Consider the following 17,663-nt stretch of genomic DNA (forward strand, 5'->3'; position numbering starts at 1 on the left):
GGCTAGTTTTTTGTATTTTTTAGTAGAGACGGGGTTTCACCGTGTTAGCCAGGATGGTCTCGATCTCCTGACCTCGTGATCCGCCCGTCTCGGCCTCCCAAAGTGCTGGGATTACAGGCTTGAGCCACCGCGCCCGGCCATGAGTGACCTTTTTTAGTGAACCTATTTTCAATTTGGAAAATATTTATGAAACAATAGTTGTATATGGAGGGGGGAAGCTGCTTTTCTGCCCTAGCTTAGGCTCTCCGGTCTTTCCCTTGACCACAGCCCTGGTAGGAATCTGGTGGGTTTTTTGGTTGTTCGTTTGTTTGTTCCGAGACGGAGTCTTGCTCTGTTACCCAGGCTGCAGTGCAGTGGCACCATCTTGGCTCACTGCAACCTCCACTTCCCAGGTTCAAGCGATTCTCCTGCCTCAGCCTAATGAGTAGCTGGGATTACAGGAGCCCACCACCACGCCCGGCTAATTTTTGTGTTTTTAGTAGAGACAGGGTTTCGCTATGTTGGCCAGGCTGGTCTTGAACTCCTGACCTCAAGTGAGCTGCCTGCCTTGGCCTCCCAAAGTGCTGGGAAGGTGTGAGCCACTACGCCTGGCCAGGAATGTGTTTTTTGTTACCTGCAGCACCTAGAGCTGCCCCAGCTGGCAGTGCAGGGAGGTGCTGCGGAGTGACCAGCTGCCTCCTTGTGCTTCAGTTTCATCATCTTTAAGGCAGAGATCATCATTCTTGCCCTAACCTGCTGAGAGATTGCTGGGAAGATTAGCGTCAGATAACTTACATCAAGGTTCTTGGAAACATAAAACACTAGGCAAATACGAAGTTCGTCATTAAGCCTAGCTCTTGAAGAAATCAGTTGGTCTATTCAGAGAAAGTGGCCTGTGACATTTTAGGCAGGGGTCACAGTCTTAACTTGCTAAGGGTCAATGTGGGTGAACTAGTGACCAGCCTGACTCACCTAGGCAGGAGATGGGAGAGTGGTGAGTTGGGTGGGTGGGTGGGTGGATATCTATTGCTGGGAGAATTAGTGTATCCTGAATTACGGGGGCTTGGCAGAAGAAAGACAACATGTAGCATTTGATTAGTTGACCCGTGTTCCCAGCTGACTTCCCCCACTCACACAAGGTCTCATCCTGGGTTGTCACTTTCTCCCTCCGCATACAGGCTCAAGAATGGGACATGGACGCCCGGCGGCCGATGCCTTTTCAGTTCCCACCCTTTCCAGATAGGGCACCTGTCTTCCCCGACCGCATGATGCGAGAGCCCCAGTTGCCCACAGCAGAGATCTCACTCTGGACTGTGGTGGCTGCCATTCAGGCTGTGGAGAGGAAGGTGGATGCCCAGGCCAGCCAGCTGCTGAACCTGGAGGGGCGCACGGGGACAGCCGAGAAGAAACTGGCCGACTGCGAAAAGACGGCCGTGGAATTTGGGAACCACATGGAGAGCAAGTGGGCCGTGCTGGGGACCCTGCTGCAGGAGTACGGGCTGCTGCAGAGGCGGCTGGAGAACTTGGAGAACCTGCTGCGCAACAGGAACTTCTGGGTCCTGCGGCTGCCCCCGGGCAGCAAGGGGGAGGCCCCCAAGGTATGTGGCGGTCCCCAGGGCAGGGATGGAGGTGAGGAACAGCACAGGTGAATAAAATCCTTGGTTTCATTTTGTCAGCCCTTCTCATAAACTTCTCTGGCTCCCTGCTTTCCAATTTCAATGTTCTTTTTTTTTTTTTTTTTTTTTTTTTGGAGACGGAGTCTCGCTCTGTCGCCCAGGCTGGAGTGCAGTGGCCAGATCTCAGCTCACTGCAAGCTCCGCCTCCCGGGTTCACGCCATTCTCCGGCCTCAGCCTCCCGAGTAGCTGGGACTACAGGCGCCCGCCACCTCGCCCGGCTAGTTTTTTGTATTTCTTAGTAGAGACGGGGTTTCACCGTGTTAGCCAGGATGGTCTCGATCTCCTGACCTCGTGATCCACCCGTCTCGGCCTCCCAAAGTGCTGGGATTACAGGCTTGAGCCACCGCGCCCAGCCCAATTTCAATGTTCTTAAAGCCTGTTTCCACTGAAACAACCTGGTCTTGAACGTTCTACCCCAGCAAGGCTCACTCCATTCATTCCCCATAGTCTGCATTTCTGTCTGGGAGTGTTTGCTCTTGCTCTTCCTGGACTCCTCTGAGTTGTCTGATTGCAAGTTCCTGCAGCTCTTCACTCCTGGGTTTTCCCGCTTGACACCTACTAGTGACCATGTGTCATTGGCTGCCTTGGTATATGCTCACCGGAATGTGGCTGGAGTTGCACCTCAAACCAGGCTGCCTGGAATTGTTTTCAAGTCATGGTCACTGACCTCAGGGGGGCCCTCCTTAAAGTTCAGAACGCACACTCTGTTTCTTATTCCATTCCCTCTCCTGCTTTCCTCCCGGATCCTCAACACTGCTTTTCCTTTCACTGAGAGAACGGTCACTCAGAAGAGGCGTCCACATTCAGCCAGCTTGTTCTTCCGTCTGCTGCTCGGTGGCCACAGGCTCTGCTTTCCCTTGTTCCTGTGGCTTGACGTCCCCTGCCCACCCAGGAGGTCACCCCGGCGTCTCTCTCCTTTCTCCTCTGAGTCATCAGCTCTCCCCTTTCTGCTGGGCTGTTCCCACCAGCATGTGACTGTTCTGTCCTGCTCTCCATCTTTTACAGAAAACCTCCCTGGGCCCTGCATCTACCTGCATTGGTGCCTCATTTCTCCACTCCTCTTTAGAGCAGAATCCCTTGAAAGAATTGTTTATACTTGTTATCTCCAATTCTTTCTTCCCCATTTTCTCTCCTTCCTTCCCTTCTCCGCTTCTCTTTATTATAGAATATTCAAATAAAAGTAGATAGAATAGTATAATGGGTCCCCATGTACCCAACTTCCAGCTTCATTAGCTGCCAACTCTTGGCCAGTCTTGTTTCCTCTAAATCCCTGCCCACTTCCCCACTCGCATTTTATTTTGAAGCAAACCCCAGACATCAATCATTTCCTTTGCAAATACGTCAGTATTAGCTCAAAAAGTAGGGACTCTTTTTTTTTTTTTAAGTGATAACCTCAATGTTATTACCACCACCACCATAGTAAAAGCTTCAGCCTAGATCACTATCTAGTCAGTGATTAGATTTTCAGTTGTTTCAATTAAAAAAAATTTTTTTTTTAGTTTGAATTAGGATTCAAGTAATGTCCACACATTATGTTTGAGATGTCTCTTAAGTCTTTTTTAATCTGCAGGCATCTCTTCTATCTATTATTTTTCCTTTCAGTTTATCTGGAAGGAATTGGGCCATCTGTCCTGTTTTGCATCTCATTGTCTGGATTCCATTGATTGCGTCCCCTGTGGTCTCGTTTCACATGTTCCTCTATTCTCAGTATTCCAGTTGATTGGTAACTGGATCTTTCTGGAATGCACTCTGATCAGGCTTTTGCACACTAATGATGTCTGTGGTGTTACAGCCAGTGGTCACTTCTCAGTCTTCATCCTCCCTGCCCCATCAGCAGCATTGTGTGTAGGTGACCAGTCTCTCCTTGAAACCCCTTGCTGTGGCTTCTGGGACACCTCTCTCTGTTGATTCTTTTCCTACCTCACCAGCTGCTCTGTCTCACTATTTGCCAATTTTGCCTCCTTTGGCCAGCTTTCTAATGCATGGAGTGGGCCAGACCTCTGTCTTAGCCTTTTGCTCTTTATTCACTCTCCTCCCTCATGACTGCATCCCGTCTCACAGTCTTTATTATTTATTTATTTATTTATTTATGTTTGAGACACAGTCCTACTCTGTCACCCAGACTGGAGTGCAGTGGCATGATCTCGGCTCACTGCAACCTCCGCCTCTGGGGTTCAAGTGATTCTCCTGCCTCAGCCTCCCTAGTAGGTGGGATTATAGGCACCTGCCACCATGCCGGGCTAATTTTTTGTATTTTTAGTGGAGATGGGGTTTCACCATGTTGGCCAGGCAGGTCTTGAACTCCTGACCTCAGGTGATCCACCTGCCTCGGCCTCCCAAAGTGCTGAGATTACAGGCGTGAGCCACCGCGCCCAGCTAGTTTCACAGGATTAAAAGCAATCTGTATGCTGTCACCTCCCAAACAGATGCTTTCTCTCCCCTGCCCCCTTTCTTTCTATATGTTGCCCAGCTTTCTTTCTGGAATGCCAGATTCACATTCCTACCTATTAATTCATTTGAATGTCAGTAAGTCTTAGATTTAACATGTCCAAAGTGAACTGCGGGCCACCTGCCTGGGACCTGTTCTACCTGCAGTTGTCCTCATCTCCGTTGAGGACGGATGGTTCCATCCTTTCAAGTGCTCAGGCCAAATCCTTGGAGTCATACTTGTCTCCTCTCTTTCTCACACCGTGCTTCCAGTCTATTAGTAAATACCCTGAGTTTTCTTCAGAATATATCCGCAACCTGGCCACTCCTCACCACTCCACTCCTGTCGCCATCGTCTGGTCCCAGGCCCCAAGGTCTTTCATCTGATTTTTGCCATGGCCTCCTGGTGGGTCTCACTGTCTTCATCCTTGTCCCCCCAACCCATACAGTCTATCTTAACACAGCAACCAGAGCGATCCTTTGAAAATGTGAAGCAGTCACCTCACACCTCTGCTTAAACCTCCCAAATGGCCGGGCACGGTTTTGGCTCACGCCTGTAATCCAGCACTTTGGAAGGCCGAGGCAGGTGGCTCATGTGAGGTCAGGAGTTCAAGACCAGCCCAGCCAACATGATGAAACCCCACCTCTACTAAAAAATACAAAAATTTGCTGGGCGTGGTGGCAGGCGCCTGTCATTCCAGCTACTCAGGAGGCTGAGGCAGAAGAATTGCTTGAACCTGGGAGGCAGAGGCTGCAGTGAGCTGAGATCTTACCACTGCACTCCAGCCTGGGTGACAAAGTAAGAATCTGTCTCAAAAAAAACAAAAATCACCTCCCAAATGGCTTCCCATCTGATTAAAATAAAAGCGCATGTCTGTTTACGGCCCACGCTCTCCCTGCCTCTCTGACCTTTCCATCCACTCCCTCCTGCCCGCTCCCATCTGTGCTGTTCTGCCAGCACACCACGTGCACCCCCAGCTCAGGGACTCTGCTGAGAAGCTCCTGCCCTGAATATCTGCATGGCTGTCCTCACCTCCTCTTCCATCAGGGTCTGCTCAGGTGCCACTTGATCAGCGGGCCCTTCCACAACCATCCTATATAAAAGAACTACATCCCCTCAGCACGCTCTTCTCTCTGCCCTTACTCGAATTTTCTCCAAAGCACTTTTGCCATTGACATCTTAAATATTTAAGATATTCTTCTTCTTCTTTTTTTTTTTTTTCGAGACAGAGTCTTGTTCTGTCGCCCAGGCTAGAGTGCAGTGGCGCAGTCTTGGCTTACTGCAACTTCTGCCTCCCGGGTTCAAGCGATTCTCCTGCCTCAGTCTCCCAAGTAGCTGGGATTACAGGCACGTGCCACCAGACCTGGCTAATTTTTGTATTTTTTAGTAGAGACAGGGTTTCACCATGTTGTCCAGGCTGGTCTCGAACCCCTGACCTCAAGTGATCCATCCTCCTCAGCCTCCCAAAGTGCTGGGATTACAGGCGTGAACCACTGCACCTGGCCTTAAGATATTATTCTTCAGCATAATATTCCTTTTTTTGTCTTCTTGGTTGGTTTTCCCCAACCAGAGTGTAAATTCTGCTCGGTTGCCTGCTGTATCCCTGTGCCTGGAATGGTACCTGGCTTAGGCTGGTATGCAAAAAATGTTTGTGGAGTGCCTCTCTCCAGCTGGAGAGCTCACAGCTTCCTGGCAGGGACCGGGTCTTGTATGTCTCGGTGTCTGCTGAGGCAACCAACCCAGTGACTTTGCCAGATGAGTTGTCTGACGTTACTCATTGAGGCTTCACAGAACTGAGTTGTAATAGTGGCTCTGGTTCCTCTGCAAAACATTTCCTGGCACTGCAGCCACAGAGGCTGGTTTTCAGTATGGTTTTGCATACGTCGCTTGTCTAGCACAATCAGCATCTACGTACACACTGCCCTTTTCTTTTGTCTGTACTGTGTGTCTCAGCGCATAGCCTTGTGTGGCACTGTGATGTGTTCCGTGCGTTGGATTAGGCATTAGAGTAGACTTGACTTGACAAGGGCTCTTACAGAATAATGAAATGGTTTTGGGGTCTGGAATCAAAGGACTTGCGTTTAAATCCTGACTTCGCCACATACTGGTTTTGCTTTTTATTTTTCTGGTACGGTCTCACATTGTCATCCAGGCTGGAGTACAGTTATACAATCATAGTTCATGTAACTTTGAACTCCTGGGCTCAAGCAATCCTTCCACCTCAGTCTCTCAATTAATTAGGACTACAGGCACATGCCACCACACCCAGTTAAGTTTTTTATTTACTTTTATTCTTTGTAGTGACAGGGTCTTGCTATGTTGCTGAGGCTGGTCTTGAACTTCTGGGCTCAAGCCGTCCTCCTGCCTTGGCTTCCCAAAATGTTGGGATTATAGGCCTGAGCCACTGCATGNCCCAGGCTGGAGTGCTGTGGCCGGATCTCAGCTCACTGCAAGCTCCGCCTCCCGGGTTCCCGCCATTCTCCTGCCTCAGCCTCCGGAGTAGCTGGGACTACAGGCGCCCGCCACCTCGCCCGGCTAGTTTTTTTTTGTATTTTTTAGTAGAGACGGGGTTTCACCGTGTTCACCAGGATGGTCTCGATCTCCTGACCTCGTGATCCGCCCGTCTCGGCCTCCCAAAGTGCTGGGATTACAGGCTTGAGCCACCGCGCCCGGCCCCAGTTAAGTTTTTTATTTACTTTTATTCTTTGTAGTGACAGGGTCTTGCTATGTTGCTGAGGCTGGTCTTGAACTTCTGGGCTCAAGCCGTCCTCCTGCCTTGGCTTCCCAAAATGTTGGGATTATAGGCCTGAGCCACTGCATGAGGCCTGCTTGTACTGATTTTCCTGTCATTGGTCAAAAGTGTTTTTTGTTGTTTCTGAGCCTCCTCAATTCCTCTTTTGAAGGAAGTGAAATATAAACAATTCAGTAAATTCCCAGCTGGTTTCTCTGAGTTTCAGGGTTATTGTCAATAAAATGAAGATGATAATATGCTTACTTCATGGAGTTGTGAGGATTAATTAACTTTATTTGTGGGACGACACTGTGTATAGATTGTTGTGTTAGTTACCTGTTGCTGTATAACAGATTACCCCAAAACATAGCAGCGTAGCCTAAAAAAATAATTATTTATCATCTCACCATTTCTGTGGGTCAGGAACTGGGGAGCAGCATAGGTGAGTGGTTCTGGCTCAGAGTCCCATGAGGTTATGGTCAAGCTGTTGAATGGGGCAGCAGTTATCTGAAGGTTTGACTGGGGCTGAAGGGCCTGATTCCAGCGTGGCTCACTCACTTAGCTGTTTGGGGGAGGCACGTGGTCTTGGGGGAGGAAGGAAGAAGTAAAGAAGACATGTGCCAGATGGACGGGAGGCAGCATAGTTACAGGAACCAAGCAGGATAAAATTCTAGAAAGACGATCTGACCTTTCAAAGGGGTCAAAAATGTTGAGAATTTCAACAGAAGGTCGCTGATGATCTTCCAGAGTGTGGTTTCAGAGAAGGGAGGGTACAGAGGCAGACAGAGTCTAAGGGAGTGAAGAATGCGTAGATGGTAAAGAGGGAAAAACAGAATGTGTCTCTTGGGAAGTTCCCAGTGAACGGAGAGGGCAGAGTGACCTGAGCGAGCAGCATTTTGCAGGAAGTTTTTTCTGAGGTTGGAATGACCCTGAAGGGACGGAGCCAGTGGAGAGGGAGAAAATGATGATGTCGATGAGAAGGATTATTTGGATTAAGCTTTCACAGGCAGGAGGTGGAGGAAGAGGTGAAGGGCACATGCTGGTGGCCTTGGATTGGCAAGGAGAGGGGCAAGGAAGGAGCCTGCCGGCGCCTACCTGAGATCAAAGACAGACAGATGTGGGAGGTCACTTAAAGGTCTAGGAGAATGAAATGTTTGAAACAAGCCTCCCGGGGAACATAGCAAGGTGCAGCAAGAGACAAACAAGAAGCTTCTGAAGCAACCATGAGACAGCAGTATGAATTGGTGGTGGATGTCTTCTGTGGAGTTCTAGTAACAGAGAATTAAAATGAAGAAAGGGGACTGGGTGCAGTGGCTCACACCTGTAATCCCAACACTTCGGGAGGCCAAGGCAGGCAGATTATGAGGTCAGGAGATCGAGACCATCCTGGCTAACATGGTGAAACCCCGTCTCTACTAAAATACAAAAAAAAAAAAAAAATTAGCCCGGTGTGGTGGTGCGTGCCTGTAATCTCAGCTACTGGGGAGGCTGAGGCAGGGGAATCGCTTGAAACTGGGAGGTGGAGTTTGCAGTGAGCTGAGATTGTGCCACTGCACTCCAGCCTGGAGACGGAGCGAGACTCCGTCTCAAAAAATAAATAAATTAATTAAATAAGTAAGTAAAAATAAAAAAATAAAATGAAGAAGCCGGTACAGTGGCTCATGCTTGTAATCCCAGCATTTTGAAAGGCTGAGGCAGGCAGATCACAAGCTCAGGAGTTCGAGACCAGCCTGGCCAGTATGGTGAAACCCCATCTCTATTAAAAATACAAAAATTAGCCGGGCGTGGTGGCAAGTGCCTATAATCCCAGCTACTCGGGAGGCTGAGACAGGAGAATCACTTGAGCTCGGGAAGCAGAGGTTGCAGTGATACCATGTCATTGCACTCCAGTCTGGGCGATAGTAAGACTCCTTCTCAATAAATAAATAAATATAAAATGAAGAAAGGGATCTGTATTAATTTTCCCAGGTTGGGGCTTTTCCTGCATCTGGTGGAAGGTCCAGGAGTTAAAGGTTCTAGTTCTGATTGTAAAGATGGACAGTGAGTTGTCAGTCCATAGGGATGGAGCATGGCACTGAGGTGTAGACATCACACCTACACGTGGCATTCTCAGAGTTACAAGCACCTGGTAAAAGGGCTGACATTTCTAACTTACATAAAGGTGCTGCCCACTCACCACGCTGAGTAGCGGTAGCTGTGCTGTTGACTTTGGTGTCTTTTTCTAACTCACCCCAAGGTGCCATACAGGCCAGTTTTGGCCCTGTAAATGAGATATGTAGATGAATGGACTGTAATCACGGGATGGGGGAGGATCGAGGGGTTAGATTTCAGACTGAAAGGCTGGTTCAGTCGGAATGTGAAAGTGGTAACAGGGAAGGCTGTGTGTCCAGAGAAGGAAGTTCAGTTATCAAAGTCATGGAAGTGAAACGATTTTGGACAATCGGTCCAAGCTGAGGTCGTGCTGGTGAGTGGCCGAAGTGAGTGATTGCAAACTGAAATCAGCTTTCTGTAACAGATCCGAACATACTTGTCATCAGTCTGACAAGTGACTGACACCACGCGATGACTCGGGCTGCAGTGGAGCTTCCTGGTATTGGCACCCACTGTGCAGCACACTCAAGTATTTATTGATTCCCTACTGTATGCTCCTGGATGATCAAGATAGAGTAGTGAACGAAGTGGATCAAGGTTCTGAACCTTAGCACAGGCCTTAGATTTTACATGCTTTGCTGACAAAGAGGTAACTGTGTACACAGAGGTGACCTGACCTGAAATACAGGTTTGGTAACCAGGTTTTACTCTACTTGGCTCATGGATACCCACTCTGAGAACCTGCCACCCCTCTGTCAGCCTGAATACCAAAAGAAGCATATTGACTGCTCTTTACCCTCAGGTATCCAGTTGACCTAAAAGTGAAATAACAATAGATGTAGCTAAATGCTATTTCTAAAAAGGCAGGGTTGACCATCTGTGTTATTGAAAGCATGAGAAGGTCTGGGACAGAGAGGACTGACTCCACTGAGATGGATTTTGGGGACTGGGGAACCACGGAGAGCAAAGGCCAGGCTTTGGTGGGGAGTGGGTCCTGTGGCCCGCAGGAATGGGGAGGTGGTGGGGAGGAGCAGGCAGGAGGCGCTAGATTAACCGCTTGTTGGCTCAGGTTCCAGTGACTTTTGTCGACATTGCTGTGTACTTCTCCGAGGACGAGTGGAAGAACTTGGATGAATGGCAGAAGGAGCTTTATAACAACCTTGTGAAGGAGAACTACAAAACCCTCATGTCCCTGGGTAAGGACGCCTTCTCTCCTCTTTGGTGAGCCATCTCTGCAGAGGGTTGTGAAATGCTTATTCGTCCACGTTAGCACCGCCTAGGCAGGTTGTTTCATGTTTTTATGTAATGGAAACTCAGGAAACCATTTGCTTATAATGCTAGTAAAATAGAACAGTTTACAATAGGATAAAAATTTAAAACCCAGTAACAGGGCCCATTACCATAGAACTCAACGTTACACCACCACCACGTTGGATTACAGTAAAACAGCGCCATTCACACCTCACCACGCCCCACATCCCAGCAGTCCGGGGTGAGCCATAGCTGGTCTCATGTTGGCTTTCAGAGGCCAGCGCTTCCTGCAGTAGAAATTTGGGAATCTATCGACTCGTTTTCAAGGTTCTTCATAAGAGATTACCTGCCTAACTCGCATAACTGCTGCCAAAGAGGGACACCCAGGTGGAGAGGGGGAGATGGGGTAGCAGAGAGTTCTCCTGTCCCCTTGCTGGATGCGTTAGTCAACTTCACTCACTCTTTCCCTCCATCCTTCTCACTTCCAGACGCCGAGGGCCCAGTCCCGAAGCCAGATGCTCCGACCCAGCCTGAGCCCAGGGAAGAGCCTTGTGTGTGGGAGCAGCGCCACCCTGAAGAGAGAGAAATCTCAATGGATCCTGATGCAGGTGATGGCAGCAGAAGAGTGCAGGGTCCAGGGAAGGGCAAAAGAGGACAGCCGGCAGCCTGCACCACTGTGTATGCACCATGGGGCGAGGCTCTTGGGTGGCTCTCAGGGGCCAATTCAGCCACAGTGGAAATTTGGCGATCACATACAGGAAGAGATCTCAGGACTCAGAATAGCACCCTGGATATTTGCCGTTTGGTTTGTTAAAGCCGCATAGCTCTGGACTCACAGGTAAGCTTGGTGGAGTGATGAGGAAGGGCTTAGGCTTACGCTACTGCCCAGGCCTGACGTGGAACTACAGAGAGAGGCCCCAGGCCTGGGCTCAGAGACGCTGACAGAGGAGAGAAAAAGGAGTCTGCGGCACATGTGGGGTTTCGCCCCGGCCCGTCCCGTCGCTTATTGCTCAGCCTAATGTGCAGCGTCATCACCTCATTCTTCGGCCAACACACGCGGCTTACCTGCAGGCTTGCCCTGCAAGGCACTTGACTCACTCAAGAAGGAATCTTAAGCCTGAGGAAATTGGGCCTGTTGAACACATCACACTTGATGAGCTCTTGCTGGGGTGGAAAGCCTAGGGTTCTAGGCCTGCCTCTGCCTTGGAAATCCTTCCTCAGGGCCAGCTTTTCTGAGCATTGTTGGACTAGGTGAAATCTGGAGCTCAAACTGTGTTCTCTACTTCATTGGAGGAACTTTTGCCAGTCTGGGCCCTCTGTCCTCTCTTGTCTTTTTGTTTTTTGTTTTTTGTTTCTTTGAGACGGAGTCTCACTCTGTGGGTCAGGCTAGAATGCAGTGGTGCAATCTCAGCTCACTGCAACCTCAGCCTCCTGAGTAGCTGGGACTACAGGCATACGCCACCATGCCCAGCTGATTTTTGTATTTTTAGTAGAGACCGGGTTTCGCCATGTTGGCCAGGCTGGTCTTGAACTCCTGACCTCAAATGATCCACCCGCCTCAGCCTCCCAAAATGCTAGGATTACAGGCGTGAGCCACCGCGCCCGGCCGTGTCCTCCCTTGTTTTTAAGTGGAGAACGTTTTCCTGAAACTCACCTTAGAAGGCAGCTCTCAAGGCCACTCTCTCCCCTCCTCCCATTCCCAATCTTTCCTTTTTATTGAGATGTGATTTACAGACCATAAAATTTACTGTTTTAAAGACTGCAATTCAGTGGCTCACAAAGTCATGCAACCAAAATCATTATCGAATTCCAGAACATTTCTACCATAAGAAACCCCGCACCTGGCAGGGCACAGTGGCTCACGCCTGTAATCCTAGCACTTTGGGAGGCCGAGGTGGGCGGATTAGCTGAGGTCAGGAGTTCAAGACCATCCTGGCCAACAAAGAGAAACCCCGTCCCTACTAAAAAATACAAAAAATTAGCCGAGTGCAGTGGCGTGCACCTGTAATTCCAGCTACTCGGGAGGCTGAGGCAGGAGAATCACTGGAACCTCACACCCACAAGCAGTCCCTCCCTGCTCCCTTTTACCCCCAGCCCCTGGGAACCACTAATCGACTGTCCATGTCTATGGATTTGCCTGTCCTGGACATTTCCTCTAAATGACTCCTTCCCTGTCTTCATCAAGCACTGCAGAAGTTTGAGGTCAGCAGTGGTAGTAACAGCACCTATTCTTATGAGGTAGCTTTTTACATTTGAAGCACTGTAATCTCAACAGTTTCAGTTGGTTATCAAACCACCACTGAGCATGAGATAGAACAGGGATCACTGTGTCCCTTTTGTAGATGAAAAAGGTAGACCGGAACCCAGAGAGGCTAAATGACTCATCCGCTGAGTTGGTGCAGAGTTGAAGCCAGGATCCTAGTCTTCAGATTCTTTGTCTTCTCTCTTTCCTGGTGCCTGAGCCTCCTCTTGCACAGGGGGCGCCATCAGAAGAAAAGGCCCTGTTTGTTTCATGCTGGGCTTCTATGTAGAGGCTGTGTCATTGTCTTTTATGCACAGCGAGTCCTCACTTAATGTCACTGATAGGGTCTCAGAAACTGTGGCTTTAAAATGACATATAACACAACCAATTTTTCTTTCTCATCAATGTTATAACTAAACACCATGGGAGGAAGTGACGTTATTCGAGGATCTGCTGTGTCATTTCACTTGAACTCACTGTTTCCAAGACCCTGTTGATGACAGTGAGACTGACTGTATAAGGAGGTTGTCCAACAATAGAGCTTAGTTGTGCCTTTTTGCCCAGCCCGGCTTCTTACAAATCATATATATACAGTGTGTGTGCATCTGGCCTCAGCCTGGCCAGCTCTTTCTGATTGGGGTGACAAACAAGGACTAATGACTCCCACAGAAAGGTCCAACTTGTGGCCCAGTCCTGATTAGGACCCAGCCAGTTACGTAGCTCTAGGGTATTTCTGAATTCTCTCTTCAGCCTCATCACCCCTCGTTTTGCTGCTTGCCTAGCCCTTTTTCTTGAATGTTGACTCCCTCTGCTCCTGAGACCTTCTGCTTCTCAGGGTCCCCCATGGCTCCGACAGGAACCCAAGACCCCTGTCTTCTCCCCTGGCAAGTGCTGTCAGCCATGCTTCTGAGCCCAGAATGTCCTGGTGACCAGCACGCAGAAAAAAAGACACAAAGCAATGTCATTCTCTGTCCCCAGGAGCAGAGCCCCTGGTGCCTGCACAGGATGTGTCTTCCCAGGTGAAGCGTGAGGACGCCCTATGTGTCCGGGGTCAGCGGGGCCTGGAGGAAAGAGCCATCCCCACGGAATCTATTACTGGTGAGCGAGCCAAGCAGCCGTCCACGCCAGAGAGGGGAGGGGACAGGGTTAGCATGGTCTGCCAGCCCCCAGAATTAGCTGTCGTGTGTGCCAGGCCAGAGGGCTGAGCTCGAAATGGAAGGGCTGTGCATCCAGGGCTGGGCTGAGCCAGGATTCCTCCAGGGGACACAGACGTGGCAAACAGCATTGACAATTTGCTGGTACACCTGGGCTCAGCGTGTTCTGTTTCCTCTCTTCCTCATATTATCTGTTTTTAACGATTCCATCTTCCCCTTTAGAAACAATATCCTGGCAGAAGTACTAAGTGTAAGGCTTCATGGGTGGGGGAACAGGCAGGTCAGGAAGACCTGTTGTTCCCTGACCAGGAAGGCCTTTCATTGTTTTAAACAAGTGTTTATGGGCTGCTGCCTCTGTGCCAGGCACCCACATACCTGCGGTCCTGTGAGGGACCTCCTCTTAGCTGGCATTGCAGCTGGACTCTGTCGTAGGTGAGAACTCTGTTAGAGCAGATGTATGTATCAATCAGAGTTCTCCAGAGAAACAGGACCCGTAAGGGTGTGTGTGGAAAAGAGAGATTTATTTTATTTTAAGGAATTGGCTTGTGATTGTGGAGGCTGGCAAGTCCAAAATTTACGGGGCAGGCCAGCAGGTTAGAGACCCAGGGAAGCGCTGATGTGGCTGCTCGAGCCTGCAGGGAGAATTGCCTCTTCCTTGGGGGAGGTCTGCGTTTTCCTTAGGCCTTCAGCTGGTTGATGAGGCCCGCCCACATCATAGAGGGCAATCTGCTTGACTCAAGTCTGCTGACTTACATTTCAAATCTCATCTAAAGAAATACCTTCATAGAAACAGCTAAATAATGTTTGACCAAATCTCTGGGTACCATGACCAAGCCAAGTTGACACATAAAATCAACAATCATGAGACATATTAACATACTGTAGCCCTTTACTTATTCACAGGTTAGAGCTCCACAAACCTCATTCCCCCCTTAGTCAGAGCCTAACACCCATAGGTAAGTGCTCACAGTGTCTGGGTAGAGGAAAGCCTGTTCACTTATCATCAGGCATGACCCTTGAAAGCATCACAGTATTAGGATCTTTAAGGAGATCTTTAAGAGATAAGAAGGCAGTAAGGGTAAATTAGGTTTGAGACTCTGTAGAAGAAAGAAAATATAGGGTCTTTTTCTTACATCTTAGAAAAATCCCATTCAACAGCTTTAAAGGCTTCTCGTAACATTACTTTATAGCCTATAAATATATACAACTATAATTTGTCAATATATAATTTTTAAAAAAAAAGGCTTTCTGGAAGTTGTCATCTTTCCAGAGGAAATACCTCTTTCCATGGTGGTCTCAGCACCAGAATAGGAACCGTATTCTTTTTTTAAATTTTTTAAAATTTTTTGTTGTTGTTGTAGAGACAGAGTCTCGCTCTGTCGCCCAGGCTGGAGAGCAGTGGCGCGATCTCGGCTCACTGCAAGCTCCGCCTCCCGGGTTCACGCCATTCTCCTGCCTCAGCCTCCCGAGTAGCTGGGACTACAGGTGCCCACCACCACGCCCGGCTAATTTTTTGTATTTTTAGTAGAGACAGGGTTTCACCGTGTTAGCTAGGATGGTCTTGATCTCCTGACCCCGTGATCCACCTGCCTTGGCCTCCCAAAGTGCTGGGACTAAAGACGTGAGGCACCGCGCCCAGCAATAGGAACCTTATTCTAAGGAGATTTAAGTTCCTGCAGCACAGAAAGACTCTTTCTTAGAGACTGTAGTGTCACTCCCCTACAGCATCCTCTTATTTGCAGCAAAAGCTCCGTTAACTGGGGCCAAGTTGACTTCAACCTTTAGTTAATGAGACTTATGTAATTGTACCTGATGTTTAGGGGAAATAGATAATTGCATGAAATCAGAGATTTACTCAAAACACAAACTTGCAGGCAATTTCTCATCTTCTAACACCTTTGCCGCTCTTGTTCCCGAGAGTAGACTCCCCAATTTCTGCCCAGGACCTCTTGTCCCGGATTAAACAGGAGGAGCATCAGTGCGTGTGGGATCAGCAGGATTTGGCAGACAGAGATATTCCCACGGATCCCAATTCAGGTGAGAACAGGGCCAGAATGAATATTGAGGGCAACCAGCGCTTTTCCAAAGGAATCATTAAATTAATAATTTATTGTGTCTATGCAACCGATACTAAAATTACTTCAGCACTGATTTTTTGTTTTTTGAGATGGAGTCTTGCTCTGTCGTTCAGGCTGGAGTGCAGTGGTGTGATCTCAGCTCACCGCAACCTCTGTTTCCCGGGTTTAAGCAATTCTCCTGCCTCAGCCTCCTGAGTAGCTGAGATTACAGGCATGTGCCACCACACCCGGCTCATTTTTTTTTTTTTTTTTTTTGAGACGGAGTCTCGCTCTGTGGCCCAGGCTGAAGTGCAGTGGCCAGATCTCAGCTCACTGCAAGCTCTGCCTCCCGGGTTCATGCCATTCTCCTGCCTCAGCCTCCCGAGTAGCTGGGACTACAGGCGCCCGCCACCTCGCCCGGCTAGTTTTTTGTATTTTTTAGTAGAGACGGGGTTTCACCATGTTAGCCAAGATGGTCTCGATCTCCTGACCTCGTGATCCGCCCGTCTCGGCCTCCCAAAGTGCTGGGATTACAGGCTTGAGCCACCGCGCCCGGCCACCCGGCTCATTTTTTGTATTTTTAGTAGAGATGGGGTTTCACCATGTTGGTCAGGCTGGTCTTGAACTCCTGGCCTCAAATGATCTGCCCGCCTCAGCCTCCCAAAGTGCTGGGATTAAGGGCATGAGCCACCGCGTCCAGCTATTCAGCACTGATTTTTGAACAATAAAAACAACCAAAAAGCATCTAAAAGCCGCATATAGTTCTGTGTCAGAAAATTGTTTACATTTTCTGGAATTTCTCTTGAGTGAATACTAGTTAGAAGTTTCCCAAGAAACTTGTAGGGAGGGTCTAGGCATTCAGGGAGGCATAAAAGAACAATGGAAGCCCCACCTGCCCACGACCTATGTGTGTGTCCGTGTGTTTGCAGAGCTAAGTCCAGTGTCATCGCCTGGTAGTTAGGACACAAGTCTCATCCTACCCACCGTCCCAGGGAGAGAGGATGAGAAGTTGAATCTAGGATTCCTTGTGCTTTGTCACCTTCACAACAGAAATTGAGGGGACCCAGGGCAGAGGGAAAGCGGGGCCTTCCTGCTTCACTGTGGTTCTTATCAGTGACCTCTGGTTGCAGCCTCTGCCATCGCTGGTTTCTAAGTCATACCTGTTAGCTATGGCCCTGTGGGCCATTATCTGGGGCTTTCTTCTGGCCTGTCCTGGCCCCATGAGTTCCTCTGGGGCTAAGCGGTAGAGCTGGGAGGTCTGAGTTTTAATCCTGGCCCTGCCTCTGCACAGACCTTGGGCTAAGCCTCTTTCTGGCCAACTTGAAATGCAGTGAGCAGAGAGAGTCCCTTTAGGAAGGGGCTTACGAGGGTAAGGAGGATGGCCTGGAAATGCAACACCGATACCAAAACATGCCCTGCAGGCTGCAGCCGCCGCGTGGGATGGTTTTCAAACCTTTGATGGGAGGCCGAGTGGAAATGAACAAAATCTAAGACTGCCTTCTTTCCATGACAACAGAGTCTCTCATCTCAGCACATGACATTTTGTCATGGATCAAGCAGGAGGAGCAGCCATACCCATGGGGACCACGTGACTCAATGGACGGCGAGCTTGGATTAGACTCTGGCCCTAGTGAGTAGTGCCTAGCTGGGCCCCGGGGTTTCTCCTCTGGAGCTGTACAGCTGAGGCCTGGAGGAAGGCTGCTGCTCTTCTCAGCTCACCCCTCGTAGGGCGATGTTCTGTTGATGGCAGCCTTTCAGAGTTCTGCACCAAAGCGCCCCCATTCTTTTTGGAGTGTGATATTGTATTAGTTCCCCGGGGCTGTCATAACAGGGTACCACAGGCTGGGCAGCTTAAGCAATAGAAATTTATTCTCTCACAGTTCCACAGGTTGAAAGTCCAAAATCAAGGGTGGGCTGGGCCTTGCTCCCTCTGAAGTCCGTAGGGAATTCCTCCCTCGCCTCTCCCAGCTTCTGGTGGGTGCTGGCAACCTCTGGCGCTCCGTGGCTTGTAGATGCGTTGCTCCAAGCCTCTCTTGTCACATGGCGTTCCCTT

The 17,663-nt window shown here is 49.3% G+C and overlaps 1 protein-coding gene across 1 annotated transcript in view; it reads left to right on the top strand.

Moving 5' to 3' along the window:
• ZNF282 (zinc finger protein 282) overlaps nucleotides 1-17,663 on the top strand; it is a 32,018-nt gene that overhangs the window by 2,011 nt on the left and 12,344 nt on the right. The window contains exons 2-7 of the mRNA XM_025380876.1: nucleotides 1,158-1,577; nucleotides 9,976-10,102; nucleotides 10,646-10,765; nucleotides 13,378-13,497; nucleotides 15,477-15,590; nucleotides 17,127-17,240. Of these exons, the coding sequence (XP_025236661.1) occupies nucleotides 1,158-1,577; nucleotides 9,976-10,102; nucleotides 10,646-10,765; nucleotides 13,378-13,497; nucleotides 15,477-15,590; nucleotides 17,127-17,240 (1,015 nt within the window). The remainder of the gene's footprint in view (nucleotides 1-1,157; nucleotides 1,578-9,975; nucleotides 10,103-10,645; nucleotides 10,766-13,377; nucleotides 13,498-15,476; nucleotides 15,591-17,126; nucleotides 17,241-17,663) is intronic.

Source organism: Theropithecus gelada, chromosome 3 (genome assembly GCF_003255815.1).
Source record: "Theropithecus gelada isolate Dixy chromosome 3, Tgel_1.0, whole genome shotgun sequence".
Classification (NCBI taxonomy): domain Eukaryota; kingdom Metazoa; phylum Chordata; class Mammalia; order Primates; family Cercopithecidae; genus Theropithecus; species Theropithecus gelada.